We start from the raw sequence: 16,063 nt of genomic DNA, 5'->3' as shown, positions 1-16,063 counted from the left end.
TCCCATGTTTCCTTACTGCTTAGCACACCAGGCCTGGCTTAGGACAGGTCCTGTTAATAAGAAAATAAATGAATCCTTGCCTATGAGTTGTTACATCCCACATTTTGCTAGCTCTTAAGAAGTGTGTGTATACTGACTATAATGTTTAACTAAACTGGAATGAATTATGCTAAATAAAGTGTGTATGTATGAGGTGTGTATGTATGAAAGACAGAGAAAAAGAGAAAGAGGGAGAGAGAAGCAGAGTGTGCAAGCATTCAGCTCAATAGCAGCTTTAGGCATTCAGGATTGACCTTGTTGCTAATACTGGTTCAGAGTAATGTTTTACTTTTTATTTATTTATTTATTTTTGCTGGTCCTGGGCTTGAACTCAGGGACTGTGCGCTTTCTGAGCGTCTTTGTGTTCAAGGCTAGTGCTCTACCACTTGAGCCGTAGCACCATTTCTAGCTTTTTTGTTTTTTGGGTCCGGTCGTGGGGCCTGAACTCTGGGCCTGGGGGCTGTCCCTCAGCTCTTCAGCTCAAGGCTAGTGCTCTACCACTTGAGCCACAGCGCCACTTCCGGCTTTTTTCTTTTGGCTTATGTGGTGCTGAGGAATCGAATCCAGGGCCTCGAGCATGCAAGGCAAGCGCTCTACCACTGAGCCACCTTCCCAGCCCTCTAGCTTTTTCTAAGTGTTTATTAGAGCTAACAGTTTTCCTGCCTCAAATGACTCAAATGATCCTCAAATCTCAGCCTCATGAGTAGCTAGGATTATAAGTGTGAGCCCCAGCACCTGGCTATATTAATTTTTTTGTTTGTTGGTTGTGGGGCTTGAACTCTGGGCCTTGGCACTATCCCTGAGCTCTTCAGCTCAAGGCTAGCGCTCTACCACTTGAGCCACAGTGCCAGTTTTGGTTTTCTGGTAGTTTACTGGAGATGAGTCTCACAGACTTTCCTGCCTGGGCTGGCTTTGAACTGCAATCCTCAGATCTCAGCTAGGATTACAGGCATGAGCCACCGACACCCAGCTATCTTGTTTTAAATGGCACAAAAACAGTAATTTATGTTTTTCTTCAAATATAATAGAGGTCTGTCTCATGGCTAGGGCAAAGGGTATAGCTATGTATTGAATACATGGAGCCCAATTCAGGTAATAAGTTGACAATAGAAAGATGCCTTCTAATCTCCCCAGGAATAGAACACTCCTTTTTAACTTCCTTTCTCAAGTATTTATTGTTCCCAGTCAGAACATTACTGGCTTTTGCCCTTCTGATCCCCTGGTGAGGCCAGGTACCTAAAGAACATCGTACTTATCTTAAAAATAACCTGAATTCTTAAATTGTCTTAAAGTATCATCCTGTTGCCATTTTTGTTAAGGTCACTTCTCCAGCTTTCAATGACAAGTGACACTTTACATTATGGCAAACCACGAAGATCCTTAGAAATGACCACACTGACTCATTTATTTTGGTTGCTCCTACCAGTGAGGAGAGTCACAGTGGTAAACAAGTGTCCTTTATAGCCTGGTACCACAAAGGGGCACGCCACTATTCCCAAAGGGCGTTGGCTACTCCCTCTACTAATGGCACTGTGTAGTAGCCCTCTCACCTGAACACTCAGATCCAAGGGCTTTTCATTTCCTGTATCCCGCCTCCGCCTTTGACAGGATCCCACACCAGGCATGAATTAACATTTTATGCAGCCTTTAAGGACTTCTGCACTAGATATATATCTTCACATAGAAACTTAAAAAAATACTTTAACGTAATACACTGTACTTTGGAGAACTACTCAACATAAATTGCTTATGTCCATATAAATACTATATATGCACACTTTCACTCCATTACAAAAATTCACCTCTTTGAATATTAAAGACCAGGATAGGCAAAGCCCAAAGAAAAATGACTTTAACAGTAGGAATGCTAGAAATAACAGCTATAAGCTGGGAAAGAGAATTCTGTACACTTGCCTTTGTCACAACAGGCACAATCTGAAATACAATTTTAAGACTAGCAGTGTATAAAAATACTTTCTTAAACAATACTTTTGACAGGCATAGTAGCACATTAAAAAACAACAACAACAAATGACTGCGTATTCTTTCTGAGAACCCATGAAAAGAGGTCCACTTACTGCCATGGCTAGCTCGAAAACATCAACCTAGAAAGCAAGTTCTGTCTCTTTTACACACACACACACACACACACACACAGATAAAACAACCTTTTCTCTCTGTGGTGCACACTGCCAAGTCACTGACAGGCATCTGAAACCAGGCATAAAACAAGGTGTCTGGTGCCTCTTTCCAGTTCCAGCTTTGGGATGGATGAACAAAGGGAAAAGCAAAGTATGTGTGTATGTTTTTTTTTTTTTTTTTTATCACTTACAGGGCCTGCCTGGCAGGGGAGTTTTAGTCTGGCATATCGATATTTAACTTGGGGGGTGGAGGAACGTATTTCCCAGGGCTCTGAGTTATAACTACCCTGGCTTTCTTTCCAAACACTGGAGCGATTTTTGGTGCTTCAGAACCTGTTTCTTCAGCATCTTCACTGTCTTCATGATGGAGATCATAAGAAATATTCCCGTATTCTCTTAAAAAGGGGAAAATCTCCAGCAGAAACTGACAGAAGTCTCGGCGAATACCAAACCACCAATGATTGCCTCCTTTTCGCCTAAATGTTGTAGCCATCAAAGTTATTAAGGAGAGCCAAAGAGGAACGAAGATGGAGATGTAAGAGAACGTATTGTGGCCATCCAACCTGTGAACCAGCAGGACCTCGAATGTGAGCAGGGGCACGACAATGGTTATCCAGCTGACGGCCATGGTCACGTGTGTTCTTCGCTGTTCAGCCACCACATCCAGCGACCGCAGGAACAGGAGGGACCACACGACGTAGTAGAGCACCACCAGGCAGAGGAAGGACATGAGGATCCACAAGGGCACAAACACCACCAGCCACGGCCAGTGGATGATCCGATCCAGCCTCAGGGCGATGAAGATGAACTGCAGGATGTTGACCGAGCACAGGATCTCCAGCTCCAGAGACCTGTCGTGACGGAAGCCCCAGACGCAGGCGGCCACGGACACCGGGGAGACGAAGAAGAGCGGCATGAAGACCAGCAGCCAGAAGTGCGTGCCCCTCTCCACCCGGTCGCAGACCAGGACTTCGAACATGAGCAGCAGCAGGTGGATGCCCACGGCGATCAGCATGGCCTTGAACTCCACGCAGGCCTCCCCCTCCGTACGGTAGCGAGGGTTGCGGGCCCAGACGCCCGCCCCCACCGAGGCGCCCGCGACCACCAGGAGCTTCCACAGCCAGATGGGGGCGAAGACGGCCCAGTAGCTCCACTGGATGACGCCGTCCAGGCGGAGGGGCAGCAGCACGGAAAAGAGCAGCAGGCAGGCGTAGATGAGGAACTTACTCGGGTTGAAGTCCTGGAACAGGCCCCGGGGGTTCATGGCGGAGGCCGCCGCCCACCGGCGCGCACCAGCTCCTCCCGCCGGCCGGTCGGCGTCCGCGTCTCCGCCGCTGCCCCCGGCCGCCGCCTCCCCGACGCGGCGTGCGCCGTCTCCAGGTGGACAGAGGCCGTCCCGGCCGGCAGGGCAGGAAGCGGTGAGCCGGGGTGCTGGCAGGCCGGAGCACGTGCGCGCGCGGTCACGTGGTCCGGCCACCGGCGTGCCGGGGGCACGGCGTGCGCGGGCTCGAGGCGGCGCGGCGTCTACGCGGGGGACGCAGCCTGCTCCCGGCAGCCGGCCTTCATTCGGCACCCATCTGGGAGGCGCCAGCGGTGGGCGGCGCCGGGAGGGCCCCGCGTACCTTACCGATTCCTAGGCTGGCCAGCTGGCGGCGGGAGGGCCGCGACCTCTCCGTCGGCGTACGTTTCCAGTGGCTGTGGCCCGGAACGTGGAGGCGGGCCTGAGTTTACGTCCTCCCAGCCGGGGGAGGGCCGGGCTCTGGGGGGGGCGGGGCCGGAACACGGAAGGGGGCGTGCACCGACGAGCGGGCGTGGCTTGCCGCCGCCGCCCACACTGGCCGCGGGCTGCGAGCGCCCGCTGTGAGGCGCCAGCGGCGGGGAACGGCGAGCGCTGGGGTGCGCGAGCCTGGCGCGAATGGTCGGCGAATGTGAGCGTGTGAGCGTGGCGGGGAATGCGCGTAACTGTTTTGACTGTCTGGGAGGGAATGTTCGCGTGCACAGGCCGGCGGGGGTCGCTGTGGACCGATGCGTGAGAGAGCCCAGGGTTGGACCGAGGGCCGGGGGCGCTGGGGCAGCCGGGGCCGGGTGGCTCCCTGCGCGCTCCCGGGCGCCGTGAGCTAGACCCCACCGGGCCCCGGGCACCGGGGCACGCAGGCGGAACTGCAGCTCTCTGGGGAGCCGCAGGGTCGCGATTTAGATGGGACAGGGCGATTTTTACTCTCCAGTCGAACCCAGGGCTCCCTGCATGCTAGGCCAGCACTAAGCCACATCCCCAGCCCTCCCTCTCCCCCCTTCCCTCCCCCCCCCTTTATTTCTTTTGGTGCTGGTCCTAGGGCTTGAACTCAAGGTCTGGATGCCGTCACTTAGCTTTGTCACTCAAGGTTGGCGCTGTACCACTTGAGCCACAGCTCCAGGCCTGCCTTTTGTTGTAGTTGGTTGTGGGGCTTCAACAGTGCCGCTTCCTGTAAGACACTCGTTGTCTCCAGTTAGCCAGCAAAAAAGCTAGAAGTAGAGGTGTGGCTCAAGTGGAAGAGTGGCAGCCATGAGCAAAAAAGCTGAGAGGAGAGCAAGAATGGAAAAATGCCAAAAGGTTCTGAGTTCAAGCCCTACTACTGGCACATTAAAAATATATGTTGGAAATGAACTATATAACTTGTAAGTGGGGATGGGAGAGAAAAACAGAGCGAAGGAAAGAGTGAAATTGTCCAAAAGGAAAGGTACTTCTTACCTGACTTATGAAAGTGTAAACCCTACTGTATATTTCCTTTATAATAACATTTTTTAAAAAAAGACATAAAAAGGTAATGACTTAAAAAGATAAAAGATGGGACTGGGAAGGTGGCTCAGTGGTAGAGCGCTTGCCTTGCATGCCTGAGGCCCTGGGTTCGATTCCTCAGCACCACATAAAGAAAAAAGCCGGAAGTGGCGCTGTGGCTCAAGTGGTAGAGAGTTAGCCTTGAGCTGAAGAGCTGAGGGACAGCGCCCAGGCCCAGAATTCAGGCCCCACGACCAGACCCCCCCCCCAAAAAAAAGACTTATTTTTTCTTTTACTGATGATTCTGTATTCTTTACCTTGTATATGGTGTATTCACGTGCACATCTGTGAGAGTAGGGGGAAGGCACAGGATCAAAGGAAAAAGGGTGAAAAAGTGTAGCAGTGGAGCACACTGGCTGCACTAGACATTGAGGAAATGAACTATGCAACTCATTGGTGGAGATCAAAGGAAGGGAATAGGAAAGAATGAGGAAATAGATGACACTGTAGGAAAGGAAATGTACGTATTACCTGATTAATGTAACTAACCCCATGGTATATCATCTCTAAAATAACAAAGTAAATTAAAAAGAAATTCAAAGTGAAGTCCACACCAAACAGAAAGAAAAAGATGTATTGTCTATACAAAAAATAAATGAACCCTCTCATTAATCTAACTTCTATACCTGTGAAGTGGGCTAATAAAATTGTATATTGATGTATATACTGCATATTACAACCGGCATGAGCTTGCTCTCACACTGAGACTAGTCAGAACTAAGCATGAGATGCTGTCACATGTAGACAAAGATTTGAGATATTCTCAAAGAATAAGATGTTTCGTGTGCGCGCACGCACGCGCGCGCGCGCGCACACACACACACACACACACACACACACACAAAGGGCTGGGAAGGTAGCTCAGTGGTAGAGTGCTTGCCTTGCATGCATGAGGCCCTGGTTCGATTCCTCAGCACCACATAAGCAGAAAAAGGCACAAGTGGCTCTGTGGCTCAAGTGGTAGAGCACTAGCCTTGAGCTGAAGAGCTGAGGGACAGCGTTCAGGCCCCATGACTGGAAAAAAAAAAAAAAAGCACATAGGGTTTTGAGGAATGATGAAATAGTAATAAATACACAGAATTTTGCAGTTAGAGTAAAACAAATGATCTGATCAGTATTGCCAGAGTAGGAGGAACTGAGCCTAGGGAAGGAGCTGGCAGACCAGAAAGCTCAGAAGCTGAGCCCAATTTTCTGGACCCTGTTATAACTGTTGGAAACCTTCCCACTCTCTAGTCAGATGATCTCAAGGCCTCTGCTGCCAACTTGTGGCAAGGACAGGAGTTTGGATGCTGGTTTTGTTTTTAAATTATCTCTATAGTTCTACATTTAGAACAAGTACTAGGGTTGCTGTCTGCCATCCATCCGCTGGCTGGATTTCCTGGACCTTCAGACCTGGAATCCTTCTTTGAGGTTTTCCCTGACATGGCTAGTCTCCTAGGGACCTACCCTGTCTTTATTTACCTTTTGTGGTTGTTTTGATTTGTTTTGTTTTTTGTTGGTCTTGGGGCTTGAACTCTGGGCCTGGGTGCTGTCCCCTGAGCTCTTCAGCTTAAGGCTAGTGCTCTACCACTGAGCCACAGAGCTACTTCCCATTTTCTGGTGGTTTATTAGAGATAAGAGTCTCACGGATATTCCTGCCCAAGCTGGCTTTGAGCGGCAATCCTCAGATCTCAGTTTCCTGAGTAACTAGGATTACAGGCAGGAGCCACCAGCGCCCAGCATCTTTATTTACTTTTTAAAGCTGGCATGCATTGCTTGCCAAGTGCCAGGTGGCTGCATGGCACAGTCACCCTCTAGACTGCCACAAAACCCCAAGTACAACCACATCCTTTTCCAGTGGGTAAGGAGGTGTGGTGCTCTAATCCAGCAGAGCAGGCCTGACTCCCCCTACCTTCTTCCATGGGGAGTGTTGATCCAGAAGACAGGGCCTAGCAGCTTTGCTCTGAGGGTCACAGCACTGAAGGAGGGGGAAGTCCTGAGATATGTCCTTCCTGTATCTTTCCCTTTAGCCCCAACTTCCTGACTGACCTCTAAGGCCTCCAGAGCTCAGCCATCCCACCTGCAAGTTCCTCCTTGTGTTCCATGCCAGCGAGGCCAATCTTTCAAGCCCCTGAACATGCTGTGCATGGTCTCCCTAACCTGTGACCCAGCTTTTCTCCCTGGAAGCAGCCCACCCCATGGTCCTTCTCCCCTTTCTGGACCACCAAGACCCCAAGACAGGCTCACCCCATGGTCCTTCTCCCCTTTCTGGACCACCAAGACCCCAAGACAGGCTTTGAAGTGTTAGGGAAAGTCTTTCCTACCTATGGTAGACCTGTGTGCCTCTTCCTGGCCTCCCACAGCCTCAGGAGCTTTGTTGCTGTCACAGGACTCCTTCCACTGGCCTGGGTCTGCTTGACCATCCTGTCCCACCAGTAAATCTGAGCTCCAGGTTCTCTGCTGGCACATGTTAATTGAATGAATGATGAAGTTGACTTCTCATTGCTGAGAGGCAACACCGGATCACATGCTGTCCACTCCCTGGCCTGGAGGTGCATCTTTCTTGGGCTATTTCCTGCAGGAATTGTTAGTTTTCAATGGCTGGCACCAAGCTGCAGCACATGAATGGTTTCAAGCAGCACCCAGGCTTGCATCAGAAGTCTGCCCAGCTAGTACTCTGTGGGGCTCACAAGACTGGAATGTATTGGAGCCCTGGTGGTGGCTCTGCTTCTGAATGCTGTGCTGGCAGAATTCAGCCTCCTGGACTAAGGTTTCTCTTGTTTTGTTTGCTGGGTTCTTTCCCCACCCCCATCCTGTTCCTGACTGTAGAGTCTCAGTGGGCCTTGCTGCATCTGACTTTTTTTGTTGTTGTTGTTGCCAGTCCTGGGCTTGAACTCAGAGCCTGGGCTCTGTCACTGAAATGCTTTTGCTCAAGACTAGCACTTTACCACATGAGTCACAGCGACCCTGCTGGATTTTTCTGTTTATGTGGTACTGAGAAATGGAACCCATGGCTTAATGCATGCTAGTGAAGCACTATCCATTAAGCCACTTTCCTAGTCCCTGATTTCTGCCCTCGGCTTTTTAAGGACTCCTAGGGTTACACTGAGCCATCCAGGTGTCTAGAACCATTTCTATTTTAAGACCAGCTATTAGTTTTTACTCTGTGTACACTGTCCTTAGCATTACGCTCAGTTGCAGCATGTGAGCCCAGCTCCGAGAAGGGCAGGGGGGAGGGGGGGTGATAGGCCATTCTTGGAGGGACACTTCTGAAGAGCCCTGACCTCTGCACAGACCCTGCTGCCAGCCTCTGCCTCCAGGCTGCCAGCACTCCCTTTTCACACTAAGAGGGCCCAGGCTGTGATGGGAATCCAGCCCTGTGACCTTGACAAGTTCCTGAGGCTCCAGCCCCCTGTGCAGAAAGGAGATAACCTGGATGTGAGGGCAGAAGGAAACAATGTATGAAAGATCTAGACGACTGTCAGTCTCCAACCCCACTGGTGGCCACATTAGTGTTTATTGTGGCAGATTAATTTTCTCCTCCCCTAGGAAAGGAGGCCAGTCTTGTGTCACTTGTTCCGGGAAGGATTTGTGAAGTTTCTCTTTAAAAACAGATACCCTCCACTGAGGGTTTTAGTCCCAGGTCCTTGACTTCAATTGCAGAATATGAATTTCAGGATGAGTCACAATGGGAAGAAAAATGGACAGAGATTTATTCAGTAAGCAAACAAGCAAGCAAGCAGAAAGGCAAAGGCACACTCTAACAGATAAGAGTGTGGGTGCTCAAAGGGAGACAAACTGAGCTTTTTTTCAACCTCAGAGGCATATTTGATAAAAGGCAGAGTTTGCCTTAAAAGTTTTTCTAGGATGAGTGTTTTTCTTTGAGCTCAAACCTGACACATTCAATCACTCTTGGTATTACACTTTTATCACTTGAGCTCAGGATCTCTGAGACAGACCTGCTCATTAAACTTTGGTCATTTTATTTGGGCATCCCTTCAAAGAAAGGATTCTTTCTGCCATAAGTTTTTTCAAGACAGAAGTCCATTCTGGAGATAAGTACTTTGTGCCAGGAAAAGTCATTTTCCTGAGTATTTGCTTATCCACTGTACATATCTTTCTTTTATGATGCCCTTGCTCAGTTGTTGTTGTGGGGTTTTTTTGTTTTGTTTTGTTTCCAGTCCTGGCTCTTGTACTGGGGACCTGGATACTATCCCTCAGCTTCTTTTGCTTAAGGTTAGTGCTCTACTACTAGAGCCACAGCTCCACTTTTGGCTTTTGTGTGTGTGTGTATGGGGGGGGGTAGTTTATTGGAAAAAAGAGTCTCACAGACTTTTCTGCCTGGGCTGGCTTTGAACCATGATCCTCAGCTCTCAGCATCCTGTGTAGCTAGGATTACAGGTGTGAGCCACCAACACCTGGCCCTAGCTTAGTTTTCAGAGCACACTATTTTGGACCAGTAGGCAAGATCAGATGGAGAAACTGTTCTTGTTCTTTTCTTTTGTCTTACACTAATCTTCAGCTTTATGAAGGTATATAAGGGTTAAAGCAAAGATTGTGCTTCTATGTTTCTAATTGAATTACTCATTAAATTTAATGTTTGTTTCTGAATCCCTGGCTGCTGTTTATCATGCTTCATTTTCCCTAATGCCTTGCTTCATTGGGGCTCACACCTGGAGGGATTGATTGTCATGTTGTTCAATTCTCTCTCCTGGGTCCTGTGGCTTTCTCAGTGCAGTGGTCACCTCTCATTACCTGCATGGTTTCCCTCATTTTAATAACTAGGATGTGCCTATAAATCTACAAGTAAGCCTAATGAATAGTAAAAGACAAATAATTACACCTGGAAATAATTAAACATTAAACTAAACATTCACACAGTGAGAACAAAGGAGGATATTCTTTTTTGTTGTTGTTGTTGGTCATGGGGCTTGAACTCTGGGCTTGGGCACTGTCCTTGCTCAAGGCGAGTGCTCTACCGCTTAAGCCACAGCACCACTTGTAGTTTTCTAGTGGTTTATTGGAGATAAGAGTCTCACGGGCTTTTCCTGCCCGGGCTGGCTTTGAACCAAGATTCTCAGACCTCAGCCTCCTGATTAACTAGGGTTACAGGCTTGAGCCACTGATACCCGGCCAAAGGAGGATATTCTTAAGAGAGTATCACAAGGGCTCAATAGCTATGTGCATATGATCATATAAAATGATGCTTATCAAAATGAACTCCAAGAAATGGAAGCAAGAGGTTTTGTTTTTGTTGGTTGTTGGGCCTGAACTCTGAGCCTGGGCACTGTCCCTTAGCTCTTCAGCTCAATGCTAGCACTCTACCACTTGAACCACAGCGCCACTTCTGCTTTTTCTGCTTATGTGGTACTGAGGCATCAAACCCAGGTTCTCATGCATGCAAGGCAAGTGCTCTACCACTGAGCCACCTTCCCAGCCCCAAGAAGAGGTTTTTTAATTGTACGGTTTGTGGTTCTTTTTTCTTTCCTTTTTTCTTTGGTTTATTCCCTTCTGTCACTGTTTTTTTTAATTTCTGTTCCCTTTGTCTTATATATAAGTTTTTCTGATTTGTGGAGGGGAAGGGAAAGCAAAGAAACAGTGGAACAAAAGGTGAATCAATTCAGCAGTGAAATGCACTAGACACTGAGTTGGAAATGAACTATACAACTTTTGGGAGAACAGCGTGGGCACCAGTGGCCCGTAATCCTAGCTACTCAGGAGGCTGTAATCTAAGGATAGCTGTTCAAAGCCAGCCTGGGTGGGAAAGGCCGTGAGACTCTTACCTCCAGTAAACCACCAGAAAACCAGAAGTGGTGCTATGGCTCAGTGGTAGAGCACGTGCTTTGAGCTGAAGAGTTGAGGGACAGCACCCAGGCCCAGAGTTCAAGCTCTATGACCAACAAAAACAAAAAACAAACAACTTTTAGGAGAAGTGTAGATGGTAAAGTAAAAACTGGGAGAAACTGAGGGAGGAGGTGACATTGTTCAAAAGGAAATATACTCATTACCTAAATCACCTAACTGTAACCCCTCTGCACATCACCTTTACAATGAAATAAAGACACCCTGCTATCTGCATTTTGGGTAGGAGGTTGCTTAAGTTTTGGGGAAGCATTTTCTCAGGAAGGCATACATGCTATCATACAAATGTTAATTCTTAGGGTAAGAAATGCATCTCTCAGAGGCTGGGAAGGTGGCTTGGTGGTAGTGCTTTGCATGCATGAGGCCCTGGGTTCACTTCCTCAGTACCACAAAAGCAAAAAAAAGCCGGAAGTGGTGCTGTGGCACAAGTGGTAGAGCTCTACACTTGAGCTGAAGGGCTGAGGGACAGCGCCCAGGCTCTGAGTTCAGGCCCTACGACCGGAAAAAAAAACCCAAAAAACAAAAGAAAGAAAGAAAAAAAAAGAAAGAAATGCATATCTCAGGAAGGAATATGTTGTCTCTGTTTAAAGCAAAGATGTCACCTCTTTGTCAGGTTGTCCTATCTGTATGGTATATTAAATAGGTGGGTTTACACTACTAAATATCCCCATGCTGCTGATCATATGTATGGTGTATATGTGTACACCGTTATATGATATAGACCGTGATAGACAATTTGCTCCAGGAAAGTTAGAATGAACTTATGACTTTAAATGAGCATCATTACTCCACAATACTGTGAAATTTGGGAAATTATGTAATCACTTAATCACAATTAAAAAAAAAAGAAAAAGAACCTTGGGGAAGGAAGGGAGGGAAGGGATAGTAGGGGGAAAACAAGGGAGGGGGTAACAATGCCCAATAGGAAGTGTACTCATTACCTTACTCATGTAACTGTAACCTTCTGTATACTATCTTTACAATAAAAAAATTTTTTTTAAAAAGCCGGAAGTGGCGCTGTGGCTCAAGTGGTAGAGCGCTAACCTTGAGCTGAAGAGCTGAGGGACAGCGCCTAGGCCCAGAGTTCAGGCCCCACGACCGGACCAAAAAAAAAATTTAATGAAAACAAAAACAAAAAAAAAAAATAGGTGGGTTTAATTGGGTAGCTGATTTGAGAACACCACACTATTCAGGCAGAAAAAGAAGTTTATTTACTGAACAGCTGTCTCAGGCCACGCCTGGTGAAGAGGCATGGCAGAAAGGGGTGGGCTGGTTTAAGTACTGAAGAGGCAGAGAGGAGGTGCGGCCAGGTGAGGGAAGGTGTGGCCACACTAGAAGGGGATGTGACCTCAGGACCTGGGACCCTCCCCCAGTCAGATGGGACACGTGACTGGGGGCACCCCAGGATGTGACTTCCAGGTGCCAGTTACTTGGGTGACACAGGTAGTGGGTGAAGACTTATCAAAGAGGAGGAAATAGTCTGCCTCACCTTCCCAGGGCGAAACTTACAATCTCAACTGTGTTTGCTTGAGATGTTCTCACATTTAGCACAGATTGAGATTCAGCTGTGCAAACTGGCTGCCCATGCTCTTGGCAGTTCTGTTCCTGCCATTGTGCAAGGCCTTAGTCCACACTGGACTCATAGATGATCTTCTTGATGAGGCTGTTTATGTTTCTATCACCAGAAAATGGAGGAGAGTTTCCCTCAGTTTCCCAGTTTCTCACAAAAATCACAGATCCTTGAGATCCAGTGTAAATGCTTTTTTGGAGTATCACAAAAAGGGGTTTCACAAGGTGAAAATTTTAGCCAGGATTTGTTTTGTTAAAGTAGGAAGAGAGAAACATATCCTGCTTTCCAGGCAGGAAATGGGAGTTAAAGACTCAAAACGGCAGATGTTGCTTACAACTTTTATTGTTTCTGAGCTGTGGAGGCAAGTTGGGTGTGTCGGGTCTTCATCTGTCCCATGAAAGACGGACGGGGTCCGAGGAAAGGTAAGTGCAACCGCCTGCCTGTTCCCCAACCTCCCTCAGCCCAGGAGACAAGCGGGGAGTCAAGTCAAGCAGGAAAACTTGTTTACTAATACACAGCAAGCACTTTTTAAAGTAAAAAAGACCGGGTGGCATGGGAGGGGAGGAGAAGGAACCAATCACTGTCAAGGTCACACCCTATCATGCACCTAAGCTTGTAAAGCAAATTGGGCTCTGCCCACTCAACTCCCTCTCAGTGCCATCTTTGCTGCCCATGTGCTCCACATTGGGGGTGGGGGATACTAGATAGCCCACCTAGGGTCTCTGGGAATTTGTAACTATCACTTCAGTGATGGAATCTTAACTGTTTTGTTATTGCTTTAGGGTTTTTACTTCAGAGTCTGGCTTTTTTTTCCCCTTGGGGCCTGGATGCCGTCCCTGAAATGTTTTGCACAAGATTAGTGCTGAACCACTTGGGCCACAGGTCCACTCTTGGCTTTTTTTTCATCAGTTGTAATCCTAGCTACTCAAGAGGCTGAGATCTGAGGATCATGGTTCAAAGCCAACTTGGGCTAAGAAATCCCTGTAAGACTCTCATCTCCAATTAACCACTGAAAAACCAAAGGTAATGCTGGGGCTCAAAGTGGTGGAGCACTAACCTTGAATAAAAGGGCTCAGGGACAGCACCCAGGTGCTGAGTTCAAACCCCACAACTAACAAAATAAGTAAATAAACTTTTAAAAAGGGGCTGGGAAGGTGGCTCAGTGGTAGAGCATTTGCCTTGCATGCATGAGGCCCTGGGTTCGATTTCTCAGCACCACATAAGCAAAAAGAAAAAAAAGCCGGAAGTGGTGCTGTGGCTCAAGTGGTAGAGCACTAGCCTTGAGCTGAAGAGCTGAGGGACAGCGCCCAGGCCCAGAGTTCAACCCCCACAACGGACAAAAAAATAAAAATAACCCACAATATAAGACTTGCCAAAATGAACTCCAAGAAATTGGGAATGTAGTGGTGAGGTACAGTAAGACCACTCAGTCTGCAGTGAAAATGTAAAAGATTTTGTTGAGTGAAAAGGGCTGACGCGCCAGGACTGCACCTGGAGTTGGGATCCCAACTGCCAGCCCACATCACTTTTAAGCTTGTTGGGCTAGGGCGGAGAAAGGGGGAGACTGGGTGTTGGTTTTAGCCAATGATTGTTACAAGAAATTCATACCTTAAGTTTAAATTTCCCACCAAGGTTTTGCTGGCAGGAAGCAGGGGACTAAAACAAAGGGTGGTGATGGTTCAGCTGGGTTAGGGCTCCCATTGCTCAGAAAATAGCAGAAGCAGAGTTACAAAGTTACAATTACAGTTACTAGCTAAAATAGCTAGTTACCAGGGAAGTCTTATCCACAGCACACTTACATTTATATCTTAAAGTCATTCATTACCCATTTTATACAATCCAAGTCAAATATTATATTCCATCTTTACTTCCTCCACCATATCAGAAACAGGTTTGTTTCTTCGTTGCTGTTTTTGTTTTCTTTTTTAATTTGTTTATCTGATCTGGAGAGGTCAAGAGGGGCACAGAAATGGAGGGACAAGGGCAGGAACGTGGCTGGAAATGTGGTAGAATGCTTGCTTAGCATACATGAAGCCCTGGGTTCAATTCCTCAGTACTATATAAACAGAAGAAGCTGAAAGTGGTACTGTGGCTCAAGGGGGTAAAGTGCTGACAGCGAGGGAAGGGGTATCCAAAAGGAAATATACTCATTACCTGACTTATGTAACTTCAACCCTCTCTACATCACCTTTATAATAACAATTTTTAAAAAATATATTAAAATGGGGCCCAGGTGGCTCACACCTCTAATCCTAGCTACTCAGTAGACTGAGATCTGAGCTCGCGGTTCAAAGCCAGCTCGAGCAGGAAAGTCTGTGAGACTCTTAATCCAGCTTTTTTGCATTCCTTGATAACCCCCAATTCTAATCTTGAATCTCTGGCTTCCAGAATGCTGTCTGTCTGGTCCTGACCATAGCTGAAAAATATCCCTGCCCACAGTCGTCTTTGAGCTTCTGTAAACTGCCACCTGTGTGTGGTTCTGGCTTATATAAAATCTGCCCTACTGGAGGTTGGGGCTGCTCTTGGCCCTCCCGGGATGAGGCAGTCACGGCCAGCCAAATAAAACTCCTTGCCACCTTTGCCTGTGCCTCTGTGGATTTTCTCAACCCTGAGGTCATTACATTATCTCTAATTAACCATCAGAAACAAAAGGAATTGGCATTGTGGCTCAAAGTGATAGAACACTAGCTTTGAGGGAAAAAACTCAGGGACAGTGCCTAGAAACTTTCAAGCCCCACAACCACCAAAATAATAATGATAATAAGTAAACAAAAATAATAAATTTTAGCCGGGCACTAGTGGCTCATGCCTGTAATCCTGGTGTGACATCTGAGGATCTCAGTTCAAAGTCAGTCCAGGCAGAAAAGTCCATGAGACTCTTATCTCCAAGAACCACCAGAAAACTGGAAGTGGCACTGTGGCTCAAGTGGTAGGTTGCTAGCCCTCAGCTGAAGAGTAAGGGGCAACACCCAGGCCCAGAGTTCAAGCCCCATGACAGACAAAAAAAAGAGAGAGAGAGAGAGAGATACTTCCTAGGTGCCAGTAGCTCATGCCTATAATGCTAGTTATGCAGGAGGCTGAGATCTGAGGATCTTAGTTCAGAGCCAGCCCAGACAGGAAAAGTCCATGAGACTCTTGTCTTCAATTAACCACCAGAAAACCAGAAGTGGTGCTGTGGCTCAAGTGGTAGAGCACTAGCCTTGAGCTGAAAAACTGAGGGACAGTGTCCAGAGCTCAAGCCCTATGACTGACAGAAATAATCATAATAATAAAATTTTTTTTTTTTTTTTGGGTCCAGTTGTGGGGCCTGAACTCTGGGCCTGGGCGCTGTCCCTCAGCTCTTCAGCTCAAGGCTAGAGCTCTACCACTTGAGCCACAGCGCCACTTCCGGCTTTTTTCTTTTTTGCTTATATGGTGCTGAGGAATCAAACCCAGGGCCTCAGGCATGCAAGGCAAGCGCTCTACCACTGAGCCACTTTCCCAGCCCTCATAATAATAAAATTTTAAAAACAATTTAAACTGAGCTCTCGTGGCTCATGCGTGTATTCCTAGCTAATCAGGAGGCTGAGATCTGAGGATCCAGATTCAAAACAGATTCAAAGCCAGTCCTGAAAGGAAATCCTTGAGACTCATCTCCAAGTAGTCACATATACAGAA

At 47.5% G+C, this 16,063-nt stretch overlaps 1 protein-coding gene across 1 annotated transcript; it reads right to left on the bottom strand.

Moving 5' to 3' along the window:
* Positions 1-1,187: 1,187 nt before the first annotated feature.
* Tmem185b (transmembrane protein 185B) lies at positions 1,188-3,604 on the bottom strand. Its single transcript, XM_042685281.1, has one exon. The coding sequence runs from the start codon at positions 3,442-3,444 to the stop codon at positions 2,395-2,397; it is 1,050 nt and encodes a 349-aa protein (XP_042541215.1). The 5' UTR covers positions 3,445-3,604; the 3' UTR covers positions 1,188-2,394.
* Positions 3,605-16,063: the final 12,459 nt, after the last annotated feature.

This window comes from Dipodomys spectabilis, unplaced genomic scaffold, assembly GCF_019054845.1.
Source record: "Dipodomys spectabilis isolate Male_0828 unplaced genomic scaffold, ASM1905484v1 ptg000094l, whole genome shotgun sequence".
In the NCBI taxonomy this organism is placed as follows: domain Eukaryota; kingdom Metazoa; phylum Chordata; class Mammalia; order Rodentia; family Heteromyidae; genus Dipodomys; species Dipodomys spectabilis.
The sequence above is the reverse complement of the archived record's forward strand: the minus strand, read 5'-3'. Positions and strand labels throughout refer to the sequence as shown.

Coding starts and splice junctions, on each gene's coding strand:
- Tmem185b (XM_042685281.1), bottom strand. CDS start 3,444: ATGAACCCCCGGGGCCTGTTCCAGGACTTCAACCCGAGTAAGTTCCTC.